This window comes from Mustela lutreola, chromosome 2 (genome assembly GCF_030435805.1).
Source record: "Mustela lutreola isolate mMusLut2 chromosome 2, mMusLut2.pri, whole genome shotgun sequence".
NCBI lineage: Eukaryota > Metazoa > Chordata > Mammalia > Carnivora > Mustelidae > Mustela > Mustela lutreola.
In genome coordinates this window covers 171,720,867-171,741,980 of record NC_081291.1, presented here as the reverse complement: position 1 = coordinate 171,741,980, position 21,114 = coordinate 171,720,867, and the positions used below count along the sequence as shown (strand labels likewise).

General features: G+C 36.2%; 1 protein-coding gene across 5 annotated transcripts in view; it reads right to left on the bottom strand.

Annotated features, from left to right (window-relative positions):
- CBLB (Cbl proto-oncogene B) overlaps positions 1-21,114 on the bottom strand; it is a 218,962-nt gene that overhangs the window by 51,885 nt on the left and 145,963 nt on the right. For all 5 annotated transcript variants that reach the window (XM_059164255.1, XM_059164254.1, XM_059164256.1 and 2 more), the window contains exons 11-12: positions 8,976-9,161; positions 6,948-7,313 (exon numbers count right to left, since the gene is read on the bottom strand). In XM_059164255.1, coding sequence (XP_059020238.1) covers positions 6,948-7,313; positions 8,976-9,161 — 552 coding nt within the window. The remainder of the gene's footprint in view (positions 1-6,947; positions 7,314-8,975; positions 9,162-21,114) is intronic.

The following is a 21,114-nucleotide window of genomic DNA, read 5'->3' as shown; positions in this document are numbered from 1 at the left end:
CTAGACATTGCTTTATTCATTTCATATTTCCCCCGGTATCTTGAACATTCTAAGTACTCATAGAGCTAAAAGAGGTTGAAGAAATAAGAAGACATTGGGGAAGCTTAGACTTATGGAAGAAGTTAATCAGAGTTATCAAGTAACTTATTATAAATTTTAGGTTATCCTAGATTAATACATTTCTACATGCCTCAAGAGAGCATCGGTGCGAATCTTGAAGTTTGAAATGCCTTCTTCTGATTCAAATGTTGTCTCAAAATTAAGCTTAAAGTATTTAGGACCCTTGAGATACAGGGGAAAATGCATGCTTTTGTGATAATCTTAGGACAATTAAGACAAAACTTTTTATTTGTACAAAACCCCAAATGCAATCCCTTTTCTGTATCCCGTGTATGTGAAGCCACACAAACACTACCCAAAAATATCACTACAATTTGTCCTTCTACAACATCAGATTGGAAATGACACCAGTGTACATTGGGAACTTATTTCTTGATAGTCTTTCAGATTTATAGATAAGCTTGAGATCATTCATATAAATATGTGCCTCTCCACCAAAAAGCAAAAGCCACAATCTCAAAAAGGGGAATCTTTCTATGTATTTATCTAGCAGCATCTTCTAAAGATTATTGTACACAGGGTCATTTTAGAATAATGTCATTTGAAGCAACATCATAAGTCAGAGATAATTTTTATCATATTAGAAACAGCAGTATTCTTAAACTTTCAAGAGGAACAAATAAAGATACTTTAACATAATGTTAGTATCTGGATACAAGCAGATAAATTTCAAGTGTCCAATAATATTTTAAAACATATTTAATGCAAAAATTTTTACCTCAGCTAATTTATTTTTTTATTTTTATTTATTTATTTTTAAAGATTGTATTTATTTATTTGACAGAGAGAGATCACAAGCAGGCAGAGAGGCAGGCAGAGAGAGAGGGGGAAGCAGGCTCCATGCTGAGCAGAAAGCCCAATGCGGGGCTCAATCCTAGGACCCTGAGATCATGACCTGAACCGAAGGCAGAGGCTTAACCCACTGAGCCATCCAGGCACCCCTGACCTCAGCTAATTTAAACAAACAAACCACCACCAACGATAAATATCTAGCCAACAAAATATTTAAGGAGCAGGTTTCTAATGTGGCTCGAATCTGAGAATTTCAGAGAAAGAAAAGAGTACTACAGGAAAGAAATTTCTTACCAATCAAAGAAGATAAATAAACCTAATAACTCTTGGCTTGCAGATTCATGTTAAAAGGAAAGTATTACCTTAACTAATTTGAGGATGCCAGGTGGGAGGGAGGAGAGAAAGGGAATCAATGAAAGTCACAGAAAATTCTTGCACTTCATTTTAATGATGAGCTGAATGGCTCTTTCCCTCACAGCTCTCTACAAGTAGCAAATGGTATAATTAGAATTTAATTTATTCTTGCTTCCCTGACCATTTATCTAGCGAAGGTACAAACAGAAAGAGCAGAGGCCTCTAATGGATGATGGGAAGTGGCGCGGTGACAGAGGGCTCCCGATGAAGGAAAGTGAGTGGTCTTTCCATTTACGGGTGTTCACTTTATGAAGTCTCCTGCCGGTATATCGAATTCTAATCTAAGCATGTTGTGCTCACTTGAGTTTTCTTATCTTGAAAATGGGAAGCTAACAGTTCATTTGAAGTATTCCCTCTAATGAAAACAAGTCTAAATGAGACTTGTTCCTATTTCACACAAGCGTGTGTTTGCTTACTGTTGGAGAGACTGACAGTTATGTGAAGATATATCAACTTCCAAATATCTAGATCCCCTTCCCCTTTATTCCCATGATAAAATGTTTTAAAAACTGCACACCAGGTATGGAGGGTGAGGATACATTGTAACCTTTACCATTCTCATGAAAAATAGGAGGAAAAGACTCCTATTTTAAATGAGAAAATTACAGGCTACCTTTGGCTGAAGGCCAGTGCTAGAAAAATACATTAAAACACACACACACACACAAAACTGTTTTTCCTCCTTGTCTATCACGGATGTCCTCTTCCTCCAAGCCCTTTCTCTGACCCACCCTCGCCCGCCCCAACCCCAACACATATGCACTCTCTGGCTTCTATCATCAGCTTAAATACTGCACTAATTAGGCAACCAAGTGCTTACTATGTACTTATTAGGAATTATGTTAAATAAAAAGAGAGGAAGGAGAGAAAGAGCTGATTTGGATTTCAAATTTGTTAAAAAAAAAAAAGGCAACTATTTTGAATGAAAATGTCAACTATTACAACTTCTACTGCTCCTTCATGTCTACCTGTTACTTTTGGTTTTATTCCAGACCTGAGTAGTAGAAGGATTTAGGTATTTGGAAGGTAACTATTCTCCTAGATAAGGTACTATTAGTCTTCCATTTTATAAAGTAAGAAAAATAAGACAGACAAACCAAGAAACACTCTTAACTCTGGTTCCCAGAGGTACCGGGTGTGTGTGTGTGTTGGGGGAGGCATGGCGGATGGGGATTAAGTAGTGCACTTGTGACGAGGAGTACTGGGTGATGTATGCAAGTGCTGAACAACTTCTAAACCTGAAATTAATATAACACTGTATATTAATAATACCAGAATTTAAAACAATAAGGAAATATTTTTTATGTCATAAATCAATCTTCCTGTTCATTTAAAAAAAGGTAAGAAAAATAAGTGGAGTTGGGGCAAAGATGTAGTATGTTACTCACCTCCACAAAGTAAATTCTAGAGTAGGAAGTAAGACTCAGTTCTGACAGACCCATAGCCAGTAAGGAGATTGAAGCAGTCATCAAAAATCTCCAACAAACAAGAGCCCAGGGCCAGATGGCTTCCCAGGAGAGTTCTACCAAACATTTAAAGAAGAACTAATTCCTATTCTCCTGAAACTGTTCCAAAAAATAGAAATGGAAGGAAAACTACCAAACTCATTTTATGAGACCAGCATCACCTTGATCCCAAAACCAGACAAGGATCCCATCAAAAAAGAGTATTACAGACCAATATCCTTGATGAACACAGATGCGAAAATTCTCATCAAAATACAAGCCAATAGGATCCAACAGTACATTAAAAGGATTATTCACCACGATCAAGTGGGATTTATTCCAGAGCTGCAAGGTTGGTTCAACATCCGCAAATCAATGTGATACAATATATTAATAAAAGAAAGAACAAGAACCATATGATACTCTCAATAGATGCTGAAAAAGCATTTGGCAAAGTATAGCATCCTTTCCTGATCAATACTCTTCAAAGTATAAGGATAGAGGATACATCCCTCAATATCATCAAAGCCATCTATGAAAAACCCACCATAAATATCATTCTCAATGGAGAAACACTGAGAGCTTTTCTGTTAAGGTCAGGAACACTGCAGGGATGTCCATTATCACCACTGCTATTCAACAGAGTACTAGAAGTCCTAGCCTCAGCAGACAACAAAAAGAAATTAAAGGCATCCAAGTAGGCAAAGAAGAAGTCAAACTATCACTCTTTGCAAATGATATAATATTATATGTGGAAAATCCAAAAGATTCCACTCCAAATCTGCTAGAACTTGCACAGGAATTCAGTCAAGTGTCAGGATATAAAATCAATGCACAGAAATCAGTTGCATTTCTTTACACCAACAACAAGACAGAAGAAAAAAATTAAGGAGTCAATCCCATTTACAAGACTCAGTTCTGATTCCAGAGCCTGGTTCATCTGTGTTGATAATATGGTTAGCCCTGTTAAAATTGAGCTACTAAGTATGCCGTCTCCTTGTCAGTTTATAAAAACTTTTTGTTAAATTTGAAAGGGAAGAAAACACTGGGATTCCAGTTATCCTAGACACCAGGAGGGTCTTGCATCTAGAAAGCACTTAACGAATGTGACATTTAACCAGTTTGGATGGAGGAACTATAAAGATAGAAGGGGAGAAGCAAACTCCAAGGCAGGATCACAGAAACTGAGAACCCCAAGATCCCAGATGGACTCAGTCTTCTGTCAGATGTTAGCTGAAGCCAGCCTCTTAGGTTTCCCAACAGAGAAATGGGAAGAGGAGTTAGGCTTTTTCTACTACATGTAAATTATGATGTACCTTGTGGTCTACTGAAGTTCCTTCATAAAGATAATAAAAGAGAAAAAGAGGAGTCATCTCTTTTACACTCTTTATTACATTAACTATAGGTAGATCCTTCTTTATAATCCGCCATAGAAGTTGAACAACTAGACTCTAATCATCAATCTTAGACATATAATTTTGGTTAAAACTTTATGTCTGAGGGACGCCTGGGTGGCTCAGTTGGTTAAGCAGCTGCCTTCGGCTCAGGTCATGATCCCAGCGTCCTGGGATCGAGTCCCACATCGGGCTGCTTGCTCCGCAGGGAGCCTGCTTCTCCCTCTGACTCTGCCTTCCACTCTGTCTGCCTGTGCTCGCTCGCGCTCGCGCTCTCTCTGACAAATAAATAAATAAAATCTTTAAAAAAAAAAACTTTATGTCTGATTGTAACATGAAATTTACTTTGAGAATATAAACATTGCATTATTAATATACACAACATATGAGATTAAACCTTAAAGAATCTTAATGAGGATATTTAGCCAGAACTAAACAAGATTAAAATTCAGCTTTCACTAAGAGATATTGAACAATTTACTCAATGTTCTCTGGGACATTAATATGTATCAATAATTAGGACATGAACATTCACATAGAAAACATTTAAAGAAATCTTCAAAACTGAAGTCACTATTAGTATTTCATACCTCCAGTTAACATAATAAAATTTTATACCTATAGCCTACGAAATTATAACACCAATTTAAAAAATGGTAACCTTCCATACAAAAATTAACAGCCAGTATGTTCTAGGGCTTAAAAGGGCAGGTTTATATTAGTGCCAAAACTGTATAACGTATTATGTAAAAGGATCTGGAAATAAGATGTCTTCAATGAATTGGCTAAAATAATTATATAAGTATTTCCAAAATCCATTAAAAATCCATCCAAAATCCATTACAAAATAAATTGTAGTATGTAGCAAAATATAACCAATCAATTCATGGTAGAGCTCATTCCAACACTCATCTCAAGACAAGTATGATCAGGTATGAATGAAAAATAATAAAGGCTAGAGGCGCCTGGGTGGCTCAGTGGGTTAAGTAAGCCTTTGCCTTCGGCTCAGGTCATAATTTCAGGGTCCTGGGATCGAGCCCCGCATTCGGCTCTCTGCTCAGTGGGGAGCCTGCTTCCTCCTCTCTTTCTCTGCCTGCATCTCTGCCTACTTGTGATCTTTGTCTGTCAAATAAATAAATAAAATCTTAAAAAAAAAAATAATAGAGGCTAAAGAGAAAAAAAAAGAAAAAAAAACCCAGAAAAAGAAAAAACCCAGCAGCTCCTTCCGATACAGGCTCTAGGTTGTAGAAATATACAATCGAAGATAATAAGCACTCCATTTTCAGAAAACATTATAAGAATGCTTTTGTAAGTACTTTTTCTTCCATTTACATGTTTAGATGACCTTGAGGGAAACCTTTACAGATCATTATATTTAAAACAGATGATATATTTAAAATGCTGAATGAAGGTACTGAGGTGAGTCATGGCAATGGGTCACGGCAAACTCCCACCGCTCCTCCCCTTTGTTTTGAATGCCACACTAGACATTTTGACTCTTCATATCCTACCCTCGAATCTCTGAAGTTAAATATTATTATACAAAGTTTTCATTATCACTTAACCTTGACATACGAGCACATGTGCGCACATATGCACAGGCACACAGACACAGACACACAGAAGTGGAATACATGTCATAATTCACATTTCTTTTTTTCTTGAGTATATGCTGAACTCATCACGTGCAAACCATTACTTTGAAGGAATTGATTATTCTTCTAAAATAACAATTAGAGATCAATAGGGAGGCATCACTTTAATATTACAGTCTTCAAAAGAGGCCACGCCTCCTCAGCGGAGGGAAGAGGACAGCCGTCTGATCTCAGAGCCAGAAAAGTCATGGAAGCAAATACGAGAAAATATTAGAGGACAACTTTGCCAAGGGCCTACCAAGAATTCTAAACTCAGTGATTTTTGCTGCTGCCTCTTTGGTTCGCTGCAAGCTAAAATTCTTTCCTGGGTCTATAAATGATAGTGGTGATATCTTTCAAGTCAGAGCTCAACACACGTGCCGTCTCTTTCAGTTTTACGGAGAAAGAGTTTACTCTGTTAGAGGGACCTGGAAGTGGTGTCTTTATGTCTGGGAGAAGTTCATTTTACCTGGATGCACAAGGTGACTGTCTTGGACACAATTCCAGTGGCCTATTTATGATATGCTATAGTCAACTTTTTTCCAGATTAGACAGGATCAGGTGAGTTAAAAAAAAAAAAAAAAAAAGAAACAGTGCTGATTCTCCCACCAACAAGTTATTAATAAGAAAAAGTTTTGGCAGATGAAATAAGGGAAGGTGAAATAAATCTCCCACAGACTGTCTAGTGTTTTTGCATTAAAATTAAATCATTACTTAGAACTGTCTTCCTGACTTCTTTTAAGTTTTAATGAGCTTCTGATTATTTATAACTTGGAGATAATTAAAGGTCTTCAGGGAAGTGCCACACCAGGCAAATAAATAAATAAATAAACAACAACAACCAAAAAACAAACCACTCCCAACCCTTTATACTACTTTACTACCTCCTATCAGTAGAGTTTGAGAAGACTGTTTAGCTTCTGGGGCGCCTGGGTGGCTCAGTGGGTTAAAGCCTCTGCCTTCAGTTCAGGTCATGATCCCAGGGTCCTGGGATTGAGCCCCGCACCAGGCTCTCTGCTCAGCGGAGAGCCTGCTTCCTCCTCTCTCTCTCTGCCTACTTGTGATCTCTGTCTGTCAATAAATAAATAAAATCTTTAAAAGAAAAAAAAAAAAAAGACTGTTTAGCTTCTGCTTTGCTTATTTCTTACCTTGGCTCCTTCTAAAGGCAAATCATGGCGTCTGTGTTTCCGCATAAGCACGGGGTCAGAGCCCATTCTACTGTGCCTTCCATTTACATTTGAACTTGCTGTGATTCCAGGCTTTGGAGAGCCATCCCCTAAGAGTCGACATCCCACTGACTGATTAGTTCCAAACACATCCCGGGGGCACCAGGCTTCAAGAGGCATTGGCTGGTCTCGGGAAGGCACACTTTCCACATGATGGAAGTGGCGACTCAGTCTATTGTCAGGTGGGATTGGGGGAGGTCTCTCAGGTGGAGGTGGAGGAGGATCTCTTAAGGGAGGAGGTGGTGCCGGGAGTGGTTTATCTTGTTTTCTCACCATGCAAGGAGAAGACTGAAGAGATACAATAGAAAAATAAATAAATTAGAAGTTGTACCACACACTGAAAAGTGATTTCCAGACTAGTCTATTATCATTTTGTTTTCTAAGCCATAGCGGAATTTTAGCAGATTCCTGTGTCACCTTTTAATGTTTCTTTTTATCATCCATTTATTACATTTTTAAAAAATTAGTGAAAAGCTTATATATGTCATTAGAATTTTTTGAAGAAAATGAATACATAAACTTAACATAAAATGTTAAGGACTATACTAAACATAAAATGTTAAACTAAACACAAATGAATGAAAATGAATACATAAACTAAACATAAAGTGTTAAGGACTGTAAAGAAAGACTCTACAGGAAACAGGAGCAGAGTATCAAAATTATGTGATGATTTTGACAGACTGAAAATAATATTTAATTGTTAATTTATTTGCACCTTTACACAATTAAGGAGAGGGAAAGAAAACTATCAAAGTTGTTGTTGTTTTGCTTTTGAAAGAGCAGCTTGATTTGTAATATCTCCGAAAGAATGAACGTGTTGGTGTTGCCGTTTTCGTATTTGCTACTGCAACATAAAGCAACTGCTAAGGGGGCAAATCTGCTTTGATCCTATTTTACCAGTTATTACCAGAAGAGTGGAAAATCACAAATAATAGAGCAGCATTATTTGTAGAACTTATCTGAATTTTTATGGATCCTTAAAAAGATAAAAATCAGTCTAAATCCCATCTGGAATTATGAAGGTACATGTACCTGAACTGAATCTATGTGACTTTTATGGTTTTGTTTTTCGATAGACGGTTCATCTGATGAATGATTTTGTGCTTTTATGGGTAGAAAATACTATAGAAAAAAGGAATGTGTTGTACGTTTACATAATTCTAACTAAATACCATCCTATAAAGTCTTAATCTAATCTTAAAACCAAGTTAACTGTAATCAAGATCAACTACTACTAAAATATTGTGCTTCTGATTCATTTTAGACTCTAAAGCATATTACCAAATGGAATGAACTTTTTAAGTCTTATATTTAATAAAGCAAAATAAGCCCTTATCAAATTTTGGGGAAAAAAGTCCTCATAAAACTAAAACAAACTATAGGCTTAGATTTACATAGTTAGAATTCTGTCTTTGAAATTAAAGAGTAAAGTAATTACTTTGCAAATATTATAATTCTTTGTAATTAATTCCTTCGGGTATAAAAAGTACTATACAAATAGCTCCCTCTTCTGAGTCACCTTGAGATATGGCTGATACTTTATCACATCGTAAGCCCTTATGCAAATATACCCCCATTACATTTTTTCTTGTCATGACATGGTGAAAATGAGTGTAAAATATCATTCGATAAGGGGATGTAATTTGTTTTAATACTTATAATGACTTTTTAAATCCATTCTACAGAATAACCATGTTTACTCTTCTACGCATTTTTGCAGATCAGGTAGGTATTATAGACATACGTTCTCTCTGATTAATTATGTAACTTTTACAGTAATAAAGCAAAAATATGGTAGTAGGCTTACTATAAACAAAATGAGAAACACATCAAAGTTCTTCATAAACAATTAAGAGCACAAGAAACTCAAGGAATAGAATTCAAAGGACCCTGAGCAATCAATAAGTGTCACTTAAATTACCTGTGTTTCTAATAAAATCTGTTTACCTTTGGTGAACCAGTTGGGCTGCCACAGGGAGACCGAACTATGCCTTTCTGGATTAGATCCAGGCGAGGAGGCACTGGTGGCAGGCTTAGATGAGGGATCTGGAGAGGATCTGGATGTGGCTTTCTTCTCTGTGCAAGGGGAGAGGATCCTGGCGATGTGACTGGGGAATTTTGCCTGTCAGTGCACTAGAACAGAGAAGGAGAAAGATGACGCTGATTTGATGTGTAAAGTGTATGCCTTTCAGTTCTTAAGGAAGACATTTGGTTTGAGAAGGTATCTGCCATTGAACATCTGTTAAACTCAGTTTACTCTGATTAATAGATGGAAAGTGCTCACACTGTCCCTCAAGGGCAGTATTATATAAAGAATAAATGGGTAAGTTTCTCTTACATACTGCAGACAAGGCCTAGTAAAAAAGAAGAGTAAAACCACAGTTTAAAAACAATCAAATGGAAACATTTCCTGCAAAAAACCATCCACATTTTATGAGGAAGCCAGAAATACACAATGCAGTAATGTACATTGCTCTTGGTTTCTGTACTATAGAGTTTTCTTAAATCTTTGATGTATAGTATATTCTAGAACTTAGAAGTCATTTTGCTCCATACAAAGTATCCACTGCATAGCCTACTTTCCTACCAACCAATTAAATCAGGCAGCATCTAAAAAATAAAAATGTGTATGTAAAATAAGAACAGCCCAATTGTTTTTTCCCCAGGATTTCACATGGAAAAGAAATCCTCAAGTGAAATGTTTTTCTTTGCTACTAAAGGTTTTCTTCTTTGTCTTCTAGATAAAATGGCATCGAAAAGCTAGTAATAAGTACTTTGATTTGTACATATGTAACCTTCTTTCATTTTGGAATTTTTCTTTTAATGTGACACAACCTGATTGTGATTTCATACAAAACCATACCAATTAATCAAATAGCCTTACCAAAGTAAACAATATTCTGCTATGAAATATCAGGCAGTTTCCTTTTCCAGGCTAAGTTACTAGCTCTTTGGAGATCTAGGTTTTACTTTTATACCTACTATGCTTTGAAAGTCATCTGTTTCCTAATGCTAGTATTTTTAGAGTGTTAGGCTTGTTGCTAACCATTTTTCTCCTAACATTACTCCCCTTTTTAAGAGCAGCCAATGTCAACAACTGATGATTTAATTTGAGCTGTAGCGGGTGCCTGGGTGGCTCAGTGGGTTTAGCCGCTGCCTTCGGCTCGGGTCACGATCTCAGGGTCCTGGGATCGAGTCCCGCATCGGGCTCTCTGCTCAGCAGGGAGCCTGCTTCCTCCTCTCTCTCTCTGCCTGCCTCTCTGCCTACTTGTAATCTCTCTCTGTCAAATAAATAAATAAATCTTAAAATAAAAAAAAAATTTCAGCTGTAGCAACAGTGACAAAGATTTGGCCATTCTGTCTTTATCTGAGAGGGCATGATCAATTTGTGTTCATACCACACTTAGCTACATTGTGTAAAGTTTTTTCTAATTAACTAAAATTGGAGTTTGTTTGGTGTTTTTCTCAAGATTAGACCAGGGCTATGGGGCTTTGGAAGGAAGACGAAAGTGAAGTAATATATTAACCACATCATATCAAGGGACACACCACCAACAAGATTCATCCTTGTTGATGCTGACCTTGATTACATGGCTAAGATACTATCTGTCAAGGTTTCTTCCCTGTCAAGTTACTCCTTTTTTCTTCCCCCTTCCATTCTATACTCTCTGCATGGAATTCAGACCACACTTACAGAGTGGGGAGTTATGGTCCCTACTGTAAAGGCTTTTTTTTTTTTTTCTTCACAGATTTGTTTTTCTATTGGGAGGGGGCAAGGCACAGGGAGAGAAACTTCAAACCGACTCCCTGCTGAGCAGAGAGGTCAACGTGGGGCTTCATCTCAGGACCCATGAGATCATGACCTGAGCCGAAACCAAGAGACAGATGCTTAACAGACTGAGCCACAAAGCACCCTGAGGCTTCTTAAAAATAAATTTGAGTGGTTACACAAAATCATCTAGACTATACCTCAGATATGCCTGAATATTGTCATGAAATTGCTAAACTGTCAATTCTTTGTTTCTCTCAAGGGTGCCAACTAATAAAATAGGTCAACAAATTTATCCATAATATCACATGACAATTTTAAGAACCTTTTCTTCTCTTTAGTACTTCCATGATTCTTTTTTATATTTCTCACCCTGTGAGAGGCAAAAAAACACAAATAAACCAAAAAACCAAACTTAATTATCATTAAATTAGAAGAGAAAAAGTAGAAACTCCGTAGTCATAACAAACTGATTTTAACACAGCCAATGATTTTTAAATAAAATAACGATTCTACCCAAAAAGACATGGAGCTTCACATGACCAGGAATCTGAACCTTCCGGAATAAAAATGATCATACACATAAGAGAAAGAAATCCTGATATAAACTATGTGCGTCACAGTATCATGGTATTTTAGATCAGTCACTATTCCAAACTACACACACACACACACACACACACAGATCAACAAAGTATTTTTAACACTGTATGTGTGTGTGTATGTGTGTGTGTGTGAATATATAGCACTTTATCCATTTAGTTGTTAAGAGAGAAAGTTTTCAGGGCTAGGTGCATACAAAGCAGACGCTGAATAAAACCTCTGCCCCTCTGAGCACTTTTCTTCCACAACTCTCTTCCTGCTTCCTTCATTACCTGAAAAAGAGAATTCGGACATAGCCAACAGCCCACCAACACTATTAGACCTTGACTTTTGCTTTAACTATTAATATTTAAAGTTACCAAATTCTTAATATGTTTAAATAAAGGGTTTGATTTGATGTGAAATGACTGTTAGTTATTGAAAGGGTATACTGAAAATCCTCAGGAGAGACATCGAAACCCATGTGTGTGGTGCAGCAATAACCTTGAACTTCTAGATACCTCCCCAAAAGCACACTCTCAACAGCTTCGTGAATATAACTAGAAGCAGACTTTGCTTAAGCACAATTCATACTAAGTCTCAAGGTGATTATATAGCATCCTCCTGAAAAAACTAATTCATTTTGAAGCATTACAATATCTGTAAGTTGACTTAGAAGGATTTTATGGAAGATATATTTGTAAGTGAAGAAAAAAAGAACATTTCATCATTACTGATTATGTGGACTAAATTTACCATAATGTATTTATTTTCCTGAGTTCTCCTGAATTATAGTAAAATCCCCACGTAAGAGTAGATAATTTAACAATGCCTTTTAGATTAATAATGCAATTATTATTTGCTGAACCTTTCGCTCTATGAACAATTCTGTAATTAAGAGTACAGTGGGGTGCCTAGGTGACTTCGTCGTTAAGTTTTGCTTTCAGCTCAGGTCATGATCCCAGCATCCTGGGATGGAGCCCTGCATCTAGCTCTCTGCTCAGCAGGAAGCTTGCTTCTCCCTCTCCCACTCCCACTGGTTGTGTTCCTTCTCTCACTGTGTTTCTCTCTGTCAAATAAATAAATAAAATCTTAAAAAAAAAAAAAGAGTACTGAAACTCTGCATTAACTTTTATTGCTGGCAAAATTCAATGCTAACTATGAACACCTGTAAACATTCTTAGCAGGCAGTTTTAGTAGAGGTTATGTAAATGGCCACTTGAAATTTATTTGGATAATCACCATTTTCCTTCTTATTTGATAGTCTAAGGAGAAAAGACACCAAACACAATGCTTGACACCCCAGCTCATAATTAAATTTTTCGATGAGACATTAAAAATTCATGACATCAAAACTCATCAACTCAATGAGAATGGAAAGGTGGCCCTTTTTTCCCTTCTGAAAATAAAGAGAAGCAAATAGATTGATTTAATGTAGATCTAAAATTATTTCTCCTTTAAACTGTACTCTGTCAGTATATAATATTGGAATATTTAATGGTTTTTTATTTTCAGCATAACAGTATTCATTATTTTTGCACCACACCCAGTGCTCCATGCAATCCATGCCCTCTAAAATACCCACCACCTGGCACCCCGACTTCCCACCCCCCGCCCCTTCAAACCCCTCAGATTGTTTTTCAGAGTCCATAGTCTCTCATGGTTCACCTCCCCTTCCAATTTCCCCCAACTCCCTTCTCCTATCTCCCCATGTCCTCCATGCTATTTGTTATGCTCCACAAATAAGTGAAACCATATGATAATTGACTCTCTCTGCTTGACTTATTTCACTCAGCATAATCTCTTCCAGTCTCGTCCATGTTGCTACAAAAGTTGGGTATTCGTCCTTTCTGATGGAGGCATAATACTCCATAGTGTATATGGACCACATCTTCCTTATCCATTCGTCCGTTGAAGGGTATCTTGGTTCTTTCCACAGTTTGGCGACCATGGCCATTGCTGCTATAAACATTGGGGTACAGATGGCCCTTCTTTTCACTACATCTGTATCTTTGGGGTAAATACCCAGGAGTGCAATGGCAGGGTCATAGGGAAGTTCTATTTTTATCTTGAGGAATCTCCACACTGTTCTCCAAAGAGGCTGCACCAACTTGCATTCCCACCAACAGTGTAAGAGGGTTCCCCTTTCTCCACATCCCCTCCAACACATGTTGTTTCCTGTCTTGTTAATTTTGGCCATTCTAACTGGTGTAAGGTGATATCTCAATGTAGTTTTAATTTGAATTTCCCTGATGGCTAGTGATGATGAACATTTTTTCATGTGTCTGTTAGCCATTTGTATGTCTTCATTGGAGAAGTGTCTGTCCATATCTTCTGCCCATTTTTTGATATGATTGTCTGTTTTGTGTGTGTTGAGTTTGAGGAGTTCATTATAGATCCTGGATATCAACCTTCTGTCTGTACTGTCATTTGCCCACTCTCACCACTCTTGTTCAACATAATATTAAAAGTCCTAGCAACAGCAATCAGACAACAAAGAGAAATAAAAGGTATCCAAATTGGTAATGAAGAAGTCAAACTCTTTCTCTTTGCAGATGACACGATACTTTATATGGGAAACCCAAAAGACTCCACCCCCAAACTACTAGAACTCATACAACAATTCAGCAACGTGGCAGGATACAAAGTCAATGTACAGAAATCAGTGGCTTTCTTATACACTAACAATGAAAATACAGAAAGGGAAATTAGAGAATCGATTCCATTTACTATAGCCCCAAGAACCATAAGATACCTGGGAATAAACCTAACCAAAAAGGTAAAGGATCTGTACTCGAGGAACTACAGAACACTCATGAAAGAAACTGAAGAAGACCCAAAAAGATGGAAGACCATTCCATGCTCTTGGTTCGGAAGAATAAACATTGTTAAAATGTCTATACTGCCAGAGCAATCTATACTTTTAATGCTATTCTGATCAAAATTCCACCGGTATTCTTCAAACAGCTGGAGTAAATAATCCTAAATTTGTATGGAATCAGAAGAGACCACGAATCGCTAAGGAAATGTTGAAAAACAAAAATAAAACAGGGGGCATCACGTTACCTGATCTCAAGTTTCACTACAAAGCTGTGATCACCAAGACAGAAAGGTACTGGCATAAAAACAGACACATAGACCAGTGGAATAGAGTAGAGAGCCCAGATATGGACCCTCAACTCTATGGTCAAATAATCTTCGACAAAACAGGAAAAAATATACAGTGGAAAAAAGACAGTCTCTTCAATAAATGGTGCTGGGAAAACTGGGCAGCTATATGTAGAAGAATGAAATTCGACCATTCTCTTACACCGTACACAAAGATAAACTCAAAATGGATAAAAGACCTCAATGTGAGACAGGAATCCATCAGAATCCTAGAGGAGAACATGGGCAGTAATCTCTTTGATATCAGCCACAGCAACTTCTTTCAAGATACGTCTCCAAAGACAAAGGAAACAAAAGCAAAGATGAACTTTTGGGACTTCATCAAAATCAAAAGCTTCTGCACAGGAAAGGAAACAGTCAAGAAAACAAAGAGGCAACCCACGGGATGGGAGAAGATATTTAACGGTCTTTTAAAGGACTGTGATTCCACAGTATCAGAATTTCCCCTTGTAGGTAGGAAGGACAAATGACTCTAAGGCTGAGGTGTGACACAGGCATGTAGCCAGTCACCTTTAGTTGGCCGATTTTTATTCTTTTCCATATAGATTCTACAGTCAGCCATTTCCCTCAGCCCTTCCTCCTGTGTCTTGTCCCACAGGTCTAATCCCCATCCCAAGATCACTCGGGCCATTTACTGTTCTCTACTTCTGATGTGTATGATAAAGGAAGTTGTGGGGGGAAAGGGCAAGGACAAACAAGTCTGGAATTTATTCTCTGGCTTGGATTTCAATTCTAAGACTGAACTGTGCTAACTTACACACCTCTTACTGATGTGTCCACAGTCCTCACAACCACTACTATCTCCATTCTTTATAGAAATGCAGATTTAGCACATGTACATAAAACTCCTTGAGTAGAAGAGTAGGAAAATGTTTATTTAATCCTAAATAGTAACAGTGAGGTATTTTCGTGGCTCAGGCAGGATACACTTGATTGGAATATGTGAATTTCAAGTGTGGCTAACTGTCAAACTGAAGTCCTAAAGCCAACTGATTATAAAAAACAATGACCATAAAATTAGACATGTAATCTGACTTCCTCCATGTATATTTTCCATATGTAATATTTGAATGCAGCTAGAACTTTAAAATGCCATACAGTCTTGCATAAATCACTCCCATGTTAATATTCACCTGTGGATTTCAAAAAGGTTAAACCATTTCATGGAGGCCTTATGGGCTAATAAAATTAAATGAAATAAAAGCTGCTACAAAACGTTTGATTTTTATTTGGATGATATAATTAGGAGTGTTGACTCTTTTGATATATAACTGATAAAATACCATCTATTACATCTCCAGAGTTCCAGTCAAAGTTTGCTCAACCTCATTACCAAAAGATAATTCTATTAGAGATATCCTTAAACAAAAGGTTCCCATCCTTATTTCTTATTTTGTCCTAGACAATTCCTCTCATTCTCAAGGCCTAAACAAATACCTAAACAAAAAATTAGACTAAAGTCTTACAATGCGTTCAAAAGTCAAAAATGTCACTTGGATTATTTGCTGTTATGAATTCTGATTATTAACACAAGCTTCTAGAATTTAACATGCATTTTTATTTTTTTCATCTTGATCTGGAAAGCATCTTAAATATAGAAATAAATAATAAGAGCAGAAGTAGTAAAGAGGAGGTTAACAGGTTGAAGGGTATGGGTGCTGTCAAACTGTTCACCATAATAAATAAGTTGTATTGATTTTGGTGCTCATCTCCTCTGTCTTCACAACTACATTTTTACCATTCCACTTTTTTTCTCTCATTTTAAAGAACATAATTCACTACATAAAATTTGGAATTATAGGAAAATATATAGAGGTTTTGAGGACATGTACACATAGCCAATGGTGATCTTTCTTAATCACACATACACATTTTTAATGTACACTATATTGGCTAACAGTATTACAGCAAAAGAATTCTAACTGCCATTAAACATTCTTCATGAATATAATTTTAAAGGATGAATTATATGGATATACCAACATTTACATAATTATTTCCTGCCATGAACACTTGGGTTATTCTCAATTTTCTTCTATTATAAAGTGATAACATGAAGTCTTTGGTCATACACATTTTAATTTTTTTGTTGAGACTTTGACTTTATTTAATTAAAAAATACTTTTTATTTGACTATAGTTGACATGCATTTTAATTTTTTTTTTTAATTTTTAATTTTTTATAAACATATATTTTTTATAAACATATATTTTTATCCCCAGGTCTGTGGTGATTCACATGCATTTTAATTTTTAAGGGGAGAATCACAGAATGTTTTGAGCATAGGATAATAGGCTCATAACTAAACTGGGTAAAATTTTATGAATATGCATAAGACCCTTTCACATGTTAAAAACAATTTATTCTTCTACCAGTTATGTATGATGGTTACCACTGCACAAACCTCAAAAGCATAAAGTATTTTTAGTTTTGAATTTGTTTACTTCAATAGTTGACTGGCATTTCAGTGGCATATGTTGATGTTTCACTTTAAACTGCTTTAATAGTTAGAAATAATGCAATTTTTGTTTTGTTTTGTTTGCCCTGTGCATTTCTTCTCTAGCTTACTGGTTTTGTATGTTCTTTGTCTTGTTATCTATATTATTTTAGGTACCCCTCATTGAAATGAGCTCTTTATTTATTGGGATAGTGAACCTCAATTAATGTTACAATTGTTGTAAATGCTTTCTCCCCAGTTTAATTTATTTTCTTCATTATCTTATTGCAGAGACTTTACCTCTGTTCTTCTGGTTTTAATCTCCTAATGAATAAATAAAATCTAATTAGTGTAATAAGAAGACACAGTAATCAAGGGATACTTTAAAAGATCTTGTCCATTCTGCCACTTCCTTAAATGGAGTCCTTCTTTGGTCACTCCATCTTTATCTGCCTATTTTATTAAGTTAGGGTAAAGAAATGGAAAGCTATGGAAAAATTAGTTAAGAATAGGAACAGGGTATGGACATGGAATTAACTGTAGAGAATTTATTGCACCATATAAAACAACCATTTACATAAATGCAACTACAAGAGTTGGGAAGATGGAAGCACACTTTCACATTACAGAATGGTTGATTTTTATAATTCCATTCCTTTATCTTGATCTTGGGTAATTCTCACTTTTTTCTACTATTACACTTGCTTTCAGAACTTTAGAATAAATTATCTTTTTTCATTTCAGCTCCTTTCAAAATGCAAAAGCCGAGTACCTTAACTCCTGCCTGTATTACCATCATACCAGCATATTTGTCTAACAATTTCTCCTAAGTTCTTAAATACCGGTAGTGATAAGTATGTCTTTAACAAATTGGAATCCTGGTGCTCTAGAAATTTAAAGACCACATCTGATTCTTTTATGTCTATATACTTACCAATTCTTCCTAGCCCTTTGCTTCCTGAAATGAATAAATACTATTCTTTATTTCTCTGACAAACTTTACAGAATTCTTTAGCACTCAGAATAAGGATGCTAATGACCACCATAATGAATAGGGAAATCCAAATTTGCAATTTTAACAGAAAATCCTGAGAGAAAAGGCCCAAGAAGTGAAGTAGTCAAAAGCCCATCTCAGCACGCTCAGCAATTACCAGTAATAATCGGGGATTCATTCTATTTTAGTCACTCTTCATTTTATCCATACCTTTTTAAAAAGCAACTTTATAAAACCTTTAATAAGATCCATTATTATGGAAATGGCAAAACATTTGGTAAGAAACCTCAAACCCAGCCAGGCTATTATTAAAAATAGGACAAGAGAAAACCTCTCCAATTACTAATAAGATGAGAGTACTGACAATCCCAGAGATAATCAAAGTCAATTTTATAATATTTCTAACAAGATTTTTACTTAATGAATTTTCATATCTGAACAAGGTAGATCCACATATTATAAGGATGATGAGAAGGACTCTTAGAAGGTCAACATTTTTCTCTAAATGCAGAAAAATTAATAAAGGACACTACGGAAACTTTTATCATTAAAATATAACATTTTAAGTATAGTTTCCTTGCTGCTAACTATCCTCTTGATTCTTTTCTCATGTTAATTTGTGAACATAAAACCTAGAGTCTTTTAAAGAACAGCCTATACTGAATATTTTTCTGAGGGTATCCATTATAAAGATATTTATCACACACACATGCACTGATTCATAGGCAAGTATGGCTTATGTTATCTATTCTGGAATACCTGCACTACTGTTTTTAGATAATAAAAAAACTTACATGAGGAATGTGATGCTCCACTTCCAGAAGCTTTAATATGTAGGAATTTAGGGAGAAGCTGAGAGTAAAAAAGTCCTCCTAATTTGATTTACAGATTCAATGCAATTCCAATCAAAATCCTGGCAAGTTATTTTTTTGTATCATCAAATTTCTAAAGTTTGCACCAAGACAAAAGACCACAAATAAACCAACATGATATTGAAGAACAAAGAGGACTGACACTACCTGACCTCAACATCTACTACAAGGCTACAGTAATCAAGGCTCTGTAGAATGGTCAAAAGGAGAGCCAAATATTTCAATGAACTATAATGAAGAGTCCAGAAATGGACCCATATAAAAAGAGTCAACTAATCTGTGACAAAAGAGCAAAGGTAATACAGTGAAGCAGACAGTCTTTTCAACAAATGGTGCTAAATCAAGTGGACATCCACATGCAAAAAAAAAATTTTTTTTTTTTTTTTTTTGGATACAGACTTTGTGCCTTCACAACAGTTAATAAAACCCCTAGAAGATAAATAGGAGAAATAAAGACGACCTTGGGTTTGGTGATCACTTTTTGGATACAACACCAAAGGCATTATCCATGAGAGAAAAAAGTGGTTAAGTTAGACATCACTAAAATTAAAAATTTCTGCTATGTAAAAGAAACCATCAAGAGAATAAAAAGACAAGCTACAATAAATGGAAAAGACACATCTGTAAAGGACCGTTATCCCCAATACACCAAAAAACTGTTAAAACCCAACAATAAGAAAATGACTGAATTAAAAATGGGCCAAATACCCTCACAGATACTTTGCCAAAGATATACTGATGCCAAATAAGCAGATATAAAAAGATCCCGCTCCTTATCATATACCATCAGGGAAATGTAAATTAAAACAATGAGATACCACTATTCACTTCTTCCATGGCCCAAATGAAGAACACTGACAACACTAAATGCTGGAGAGGATGTGGAGCAACAGGAACTCCTATTCATTGCTGGTGTGAATATAAAATGATACAGCCACTTTGGATGACACTTTGGTGGTCTTAGAAAACTAAACCTACTTTAAATGCGCATCACACCATGAAGGAAACCAATCTGAGAAGGTACGTAGTATATGATTCCAACTATATGACATTCTAGAAAAGGTGGAGCACCGAGGATTTTTAGGGCAGTGAAAATACTCTGCATGATACTATTTTAGAGGATCTGTGTCATTATACATTTCTCCAAACCCAGAGCCAAAAGTGAATCCTAATGGAAACCATGGACTCTGGGTGGCAATCAATGTAGGTTCATCAGTTGTAACAAATGTGCCCCTCTGATGGGGAAAGTTGTTCATGGGGAAAGCTACTACACATGTATGGGGATGGGGGTGGGGGTATGTGAGAAATCTGTACGTTCCCCTCACTTTTGCTGTGAATCTAAAACCACTCTTAAAGTCTTAAAATACAGAAATGAAACAAAACAAAAAAACAACCAGCCCTAAACAAAGTCCTCAAAAGAGGGGGAAAATTTCTGCTGCATTTTTTCCTAGAAGAGCATAATGTAAGGCACCTTGTTACCTCACTAAGCATACGAATATTTGTGTATAAAATGAGATGCAATATTTTAAATTATTATTACTATTTACATTCCACTAACAACTTCCAGAAATTTTCAGATATTACAAATTAGAAGCAGTGAAGAACAGATAAAGGGTTACAAACTTAAACTTGAGGAGCTACTGAGTGGATGAAGAGTTGCCTTCCCTAAGGTTTGACAGGGAGCTGGTGGATAAAATTGTACTTTAAAGAAGGGCAAACAGCCTCGCAAGTGGAATAACCCCAGAGACACTGCTCCATTAAAACGTTAAACACTGTTAACTACACTGAGCTATACACCTCCCCCCTGAAGTACCTTAGGAGGACCTAATCCCCTGGCTTGTGACCAGCATCTACAGCCCTGAAATTTCTTTGAAGTGTCTATTTTACTTTAAACATCTACATGATTTTTACATCCTGAGCCAAATATTATATGCGATTTTAATTTAAATGTATGGCTCCCCTCTCTTCGAGAAACCTCCCCTGAAATCTCATAGCAAATATAAGCTTCAAGAAGTATGTCAGGCTGATTGTAGTGGCTTCTTATGCCCTTTGATTCACTCAGCCGCATAACCAATTTTGAAAGTCAGGAAGGGTGACATATAATTCAGAAATATTTCCATAAAAATGGCTGAGAAACAAGAACATTCTGGGGATTAAAGGAATAAACTTCAGTCACTGAAAAATGCCCTCATGTGAAACCCATACTGGTTCACAAAATACCAGGTATAACTGGTTTGAACAACAAACAATTACTGTTTAGTTAC